A 7,014-nucleotide genomic window follows, 5' to 3' on the forward strand; every position below is an offset into this window, starting at 1 on the left:
GGGGTGCATCCCCCAAAGGACTTCCTCGCACCTCTTTTTGGGGGGGTTCTGCCTTCACACCAGCTTGCACGGCTTTTATTATTATTATTTCCTCCCTCCCCCCGTGCGCAAGGACTTTTGCACCCATCCGGACAGCTCCCCCTGCCAGCACGGGCATCCTCGCCGCTTGCCTGCCTGGTTTTTCCCAGCCAGAAAGAGCTGGTCTTCTCTCTCTTTTTTTTCTTCTTTTTTTTTTCCTGGGCAGGACCCGGCTGCACTCCTCCGGCCCCAGGGAGGTTTGGTGGCATCTCCGGGTCCTGTCTTCTTTTTCTTTTCTTTTTTTTTTCTTCTCCTCCCTCCCTTCTCCGCGTCCAGCTCCCAAAGCTGGAAGTTGGATTTTTAAAAGCAAGCCCACTTAAGAGATTTGTTGGGGGGGAGGTTTTATTCACTGGTTTCCTTTTCTTTTCTTTTTTGGTGGTTTGATTTCTAAAGCCCGGTTTCTCTTCCGTCTTAGTCTCCGGGTGCGTGCACATAGTCTCCCCCTTTTATCCACCATCCCGGAGCGAAGAACATTTTTCCCCCACCCCCGCCGTTGTGCTGATTTAAGGAGATTTTCTTTCTTTTTTTATTTTTTTTCCCCCCCTCTCTGCTGACATCCGATTTTTTTTTTTTCACTATCTTTTAACACAGAAACGCTTCATTAAGGGGCTGAGACAGTACGGAAAGAACTTCTTCAGAATCCGAAAGGAGCTACTTCCCAATAAGGAGACTGTAAGTACAATTGCACTTTATGTAACTTGCCATTTTTTTTTTTTCTTCCTCCCCTTCCTGCCACTTCTCGCTGTTTGATCTTATGAAACTGTTTCCTTTTAACCCTGAATTGAATCCCCGACTCAGATGTTTGGAAGAGAAGGCCACAGCTGACAAAGGTTACTGCAGTTTTTAAGCATCGGGTATGGAAGAGGGTCTCTCTCGTAGCCTTGTTGTTACTGGAAGGAGTCGGCCGGTGGTGGTTGGGGGGGTGGTATTTATAGAGGCTAAATCTAATTTTAAATACAGGCATTATGTTGGGATAATTCATTTATGTCACCAACTTAGGCTCAAATGGCAGCGGGTAATTAACAAAAGCCTAAATCAAAACAAAATCTAATTGAATCTGGAAGAAGGAGGTATGTGGCGGCTGCTTTTACGATCTGTAGGATTTAGTTGTTGCTGTTAACTCTTTGCGCTCCTGTAACATTCGGACAGCGAGTCTCTGACTCAAGTTGCTAAATTGATTTTCAGGCTCGTTGCTCCTTTCAGACTTCATAACAGTCCAGTGCAAAAAACCCTTGCAGGCGTTTGAGCAGGGAGTTAGCTGGGGACGGACGGACCCTTTGAAAGAGGGCTTGGGAAGCTCTGGGAACAAGTTTTCCATTAGTCCTAATTGCCCCGCTTCTCTAGAAGCTTCGGTTTCCGTGCTGCAGGTGTCATTTAACTACTTGCAAGGTGGTGTTGGGAAGCAGCCTGCACTGTTGCCCTGAATTTATGATAGTACAGTGAAAACGGAGTTCGGTCTGCTATTTTTTCTGGGTGATGAAGAAAGGATTTGTATCTAAGTGGCACTTGCCATATTTCTGTAAACATCACAGGAAGAATATATCGTGTGCACAACAACGTGGTGAGAGAGAGGAACATTGTCATTGCGAGTACTTCTGTTGTACATTGTGGGACTGCTCTAAGACATGGTTTCCTTTTACTCTCCTGAGAGGTGTGCCCGTGACATTTCGATTGTGAAATCATAGTCCCTGATGAGTAAAAAAATTAATAACGTCACTCAAGGCAAAGAGAAAGGGGAAGGGGAAGGGGGAAATGCTTCTTGGGGAGTATCTCAGTCTGTAAAGGCATTAACTGGTTTTCTGGGAACGTTAGGAAATACTTGTTACTGTATCAGACGCAGTAACTAGATTTGGATTTGTCTGTGGGTCCAGATGACATACTAGAAGGGAGGTTGAAGTGCTCTAAAACCTCACAGCATTTAACAAATCCAGCATGAAGTCTGCATAAACAGTTCTCCCTTTGGTTTTCTTCAAATTAACTCCCTGAAATTGTATTCAAGACAGATTAGCTTCTAGGGCAGAAAAGCATTCTGCTTCAAGTGAAGTAATTGATTGTTCAATCTATTTAAAAATACGCCTTAATTTCAGCTGCATCTGTTATGACATGTACTTTTAAAAATAACGTGCATTCCTGCTTTCCCAAAGAGAAACAATTAGAGCAAAGAAGGAAAGACAGATGGAAGTCTGGAGAACCAGGGGCATGCATCTGACCCTGCTTTCCTGTGCTGTGCAGTCTGACTCGCTTTTGAACTTGAATTTCACAGACCTTGTGTCCTCTCTCAAAGTTCTGCAAAGTTGCAAGCTATGTGAAATTTGAGACAGGCCATCACTGTTCAAGCATTACATTTTTATTGTGTTAGGCCTAAACTTTTAGTACAGGGAAGATTAAGCATTAAGTCCAAGCAATTTGAAGTAGCATGTAGATGGTATTGAGCAGGCTGTTTTAGCCCCTAGTGGTAACTGATCTACAAGTAACCTTTGACCTACGACAGATTGTTTAATCTGTGTTTCCTATTCTTGCCCACAGGTCTCCCTTCTGCTTTTTCAGTGCTTGGCCTTGCATGCCTTATTCAGGCAAAACTCTCAGTAGAAGTTCTGCCTGAGTAAAGAGTTCACGATCAAGCCCATATTAGCTAATGTTTGACTCCTTGAGTTTGCTGTTTTTCCCTTGGAGTGGAACAAGGACAACTGCCAGTCATACAGCTGCAGATTTAGGTCTGCTGTATCTTTCTTTGATCAGAAAGGGCTCCAGAGTCCTTGCTTGCTATTGTTCCCTTCCAGTATGAAATAACATGCCACTAACCCTGAAAAGGTCTCTGCTAGTCCAGGCCACTAGACCACCAGGAGGTATAGAGAACTATATGGGCAAGACAACTATGGTAGCTGTACCCGACTTCTGCCAAACCTGTTTTAAAAGGAGTTGGATCCATTCCTGAAGTGACCTGCCCCAGGTGAAAACAAGGTTGCAGGTCCTACAAACTCCTAGTTTGTCAGAGCCAGTATCCCTCGTGTCTTGGAGGATGAGGGCCAAGGTTTTCCCTTGACTGCTATGAAAATTGTCATAAATCTTTGCTCGTTAAAGTCTGCAAAACGGATTTGAAGGCAAACCTTCCTAGTATCACTCCTCTGTCACGTACACCCTCGTGGATGCCTGCGTTCAATTTGCCTGTAGAGCGAGCGACTTCCGGCTAGTGCCCATTCTGGTTTTTGTACAGACTCTGTAGTTGAATTATTCCAAGGGATAATTCAAATAAGGGATCTGATCAGAGAACTTGTGGAAACCTTAAGGCCCCCTTAACTGGCCAGAGCGGTAGAGAGCGGCACTGATGAGAATTAAGAAATGAACGTTCAGGCCTGTGTTGACTGTGCTTCATTTCCCACGAGCACACTAAAGAAATGTCTGTTTGAGGGATGCCTTTATTTCTTCCCCTGTCCCAGCGCATGTATCATGCACCTTTTAAAGCAAATCTTGTATTTACCAATTTGTGCATTTCAGCTGTGACAGTTTCTTCTAAATGAATAAGCAGCAAGGAAAAGAAGATCCTGATGAAAGAACATATTTACTGTATATCAAAGCTGTGTATTTAGATCATCTCTCTCCCAGTTTATTTCAAAGCAATTATGTCTGAGAGAGGTTCCCAGTGGGCGTGTGCATAAATAGCTTTAGCATTCTCCTCCAGCTTTTATGAGCAAGAGACACAGGAACTAAAGCTAGTTCTTATCTGAGCATGCCCCCTGCTGAAAGGGAATGCTGAAGTTGATTAAAGCGAGCTAACAAGTTTATGGAGGTTTAGTTGGATCAGTAAATGTTAACCTTGTGGTGCCCTAGAGAAGGAGTCTGTATGTAAATTTGGTTTAATATCATTTTTGTAGTTTAACTTCATATTTCTCTCTCCTTTCTTCTATCCATCTTTTCCCCCACCTCCTCATGAATATTTTCCCTTTCACTTCTGTTTAATACACTGATAGAATGAAAACATCAGTTCTGGAATCCAGGACTCCTGGGAGCAGTGTTTTTGACTCTTTCTCTTCCCCCACTACCTCCCCAGTATAACATTTGCAGCCCTCCCCACCTCCCAAAACCCCATTTACTTGTCACTTAAGTCTAAGTCATTTTAGAAAATGGCATTTAGGCCCTAAATGGCTTAGAGCCTCTGGAAAATTTTACTTAAGGTTTGCAGATGCAGAGAAAGCACTTTTGTCCATTTTGCTTTGGCTTGAACTGGACATTTTCTGTATCTGGTACTTTTGTTAGAGGCTTTGTTTGAGAATTTGTAAGCCCCTATTACCAGCCTTTGTTTCACTCCGCATCTCCCAGACGATAGCATTAAGTTACCTGAAATTTCATAGTGAGAGGCCTGAGAGAGAGACTTTCAGGCCTGCTAGACTGGAAGCATATCATGCTGTGCCCTTCTAAAGTAGGGAGTTCACTGCTGGGGCTATACCAGTGGTAAAGAGAAAGGCAGAAGGGAGGTACGCTCTGGAATCCTTCTTCCTGTTGGGAAAGCAGTGGAGTTGAAAAACAGGCTAGGCAACTTTGCTATTTGGCATACCAGAAACTGGGAATATCCCTAGGTTGGAACAGGAGGGAGAGAGAGAGAGAACATGGAGTGATGCTGTCAGGTAGGGGACATGGTCAGATTTAGTGCTGGGGTCATTTTTATTTAATTAAAAAAATTTTTTTTGTTGGTCTTTGCCGGTCTGTGGGGCCATGGGTAAGACACTTAAGGGCAATGTTTTTTCATCAGAGTGGTGTTAAGGTGCCTATTGCTTCCTGGAAAGATGCAGAATCTCCACTAAAACATTGTGGAAATGCTTGCCATCTCGCAGGGTCAGGCCCTAAACTTCTTGTAGCTCCTCTTAGCCAGCTTTAAAAGGTGAGTGAAACTTACCTTTGGGAAATGTTAAACGAGTGTGACTTTTACAGAACGCAGCTTGTTTTCCCCATGATTGGGACCCGTCTTGCCCGTGCCAGGCTGCAGCACAACAGGCCTTGCGTGGCTGCAGAGTGAAAGGTATAAAGAGGGGATGGCTAGGCTTTGTGGAGGGCACAGTGTTTAGTCCACATGGGCCACTGAGGCTCAGTTGGCATCTTCCCTTTAGCTTGGCCAGCTAGAAGGGACAAGACAGAAGGCAATTAATCTACCCATTTTGCTTCCTGGCTGATGCCTTTGTGCTTAGTCTTTGGAATCCACAACATTTATGAGAGTCATGAAGATAGTCCGTTCCCTTAGATCAAAACACCTGCAATGTGTCCTGTTACTTGTACACGTAACTACTGAATATGCATTATCCATGTCTTTAGGCAAACTGTTGGCTTATCTGGCAGCAATCTTTTTCTGCCCAAATTGAATGCTGTTGAGACTTATGGCTGAGAGTAGCTATATTGTGCTTGGTTAGTATTGGGAGCAAAAATAACTGCAGTGCAAGTCTTAGGATAAAGTTTTATTTAATTTCAGGTTGGGGGTTTAGATGAGCAGTCTTACTCTTGCCTCATGAGCGCTTAATCTAGTGTTACATAATCAGCAGTATTGGCTTCCTGAGCCACTCTTAAAAAAAAAAATCCGGTGCTGATGTATTGCAGCAATGCAACGGCAGTTCGGAAAGGTCACCACACTTAACACACACAGGCTGGCTCAGTTTTTGTCCTCTGTACTGTCAGTTTTGTAGGCAGGCTTGCAAGTCAACAAACAGCCCACTATCTGTGCCACGCACTTGTAAGTAAATTAAAGGCAGTGATTCTTCCTTACCAGAACTTGTTCAAATAGCAAATTTCCTTTAATGAAAAGACTGGAGTAATTACTTAGGTGAGGACTTTTTTTACTCCCTCTATATAAAGTGATGACTTAGTCCTGCATCAGCTCTTTCACATTAAAATATGGTGTTATAACTTATTTTCACCAGTAGTGAAGTTTAATTGTGTATATGTGGCAGGGGCATTATTACTCACTGTCCTCCTTTCCCACAGGAAATATATTTTGTTTGGATGGTATATTCCCCTAATGGTGAGATATTAATATACAGTTGGTCCTGCCACATTTATTTCCTGACTTGCCTTTGCTGCTGTAGCACAGAGCATTTCCAAAAGATGAGCTAGGCAAGCTCTTTTTTGTTTAAATGCCATACCTTTTCCCCTAATAACTTCTTTTAGCTCTGATGCAGTCAGAGCTGAAATTTTCCATTAGAGTTTGAAATGACTGCCAATATAAACAGCCACCGCTTCTTTTGGTTTCAGCTCTCCTCGTCGCTTGCTAGTGCTTCCATCCTATGGATATTACAGTAGGGAGGGTTTTATTCTTGTTAAAACACAGAGTAGGCTTCAGTCTATTAAATCTGATGGCCTAACACTTTTTTTTTTTTTTTTTTTTCCTGCAGTCATAGCAGATCTCCAACTGGGCTTTAGTCCAGTTTGAACAACAGGCTGCGGGAAGGGTTAGTTGATTTTCCTGCGTAAGGGAAACCGTTGATTCGTTTGCATAACAAACAAACAAACAAAGTCCAGTAGGAAACATGTTGGCTTGTATGTGGGTTTTTTTTTCCTTTCCCCTCTCCTCCCTGCTCCCCCCAAACAGAGTGACTAGCTTGGCCGGTTAATGGATCTCAGTATATTAGTATCTCATGTCCTCAAGGTATTCCTATGCGTGTCAGCCAGTCATGCAGTGGTTGACTTTGCACTGTGCACTAGCATCATTTTTATGAAATGCTCTTCTTGTAGAAGCCAAGCTCAAATGGAGATTACAGTAGACTTAAGTGGTATTGAGCTAAGAGCTGTTTACAGAGGCCAGATATTTATCTATTGACGGTGTTCAATAATGTGTATTCGCTGTGATTTGGCTCGACTTTACATGGGCAGACATTTATGATGGTTAAACGTAATGCAGACTCCGCCATTTTATTGGCTAGTAAAACAAATGGAAGGTTTGAAACGGTCTTAAAA

At 43.1% G+C, this 7,014-nt stretch overlaps 1 protein-coding gene across 4 annotated transcripts in view; it reads left to right on the forward strand.

Moving 5' to 3' along the window:
• RERE (arginine-glutamic acid dipeptide repeats) overlaps nucleotides 1-7,014 on the forward strand; it is a 309,682-nt gene that overhangs the window by 216,319 nt on the left and 86,349 nt on the right. For all 4 annotated transcript variants that reach the window (XM_019511789.1, XM_019511790.1, XM_019511791.1 and 1 more), the window contains one exon: nucleotides 670-750. In XM_019511789.1, coding sequence (XP_019367334.1) covers nucleotides 670-750 — 81 coding nt within the window. The remainder of the gene's footprint in view (nucleotides 1-669; nucleotides 751-7,014) is intronic.

Source organism: Gavialis gangeticus, unplaced genomic scaffold (assembly GCF_001723915.1).
Source record: "Gavialis gangeticus isolate Ggan-Ray unplaced genomic scaffold, GavGan_comp1, whole genome shotgun sequence".
NCBI lineage: Eukaryota > Metazoa > Chordata > Crocodylia > Gavialidae > Gavialis > Gavialis gangeticus.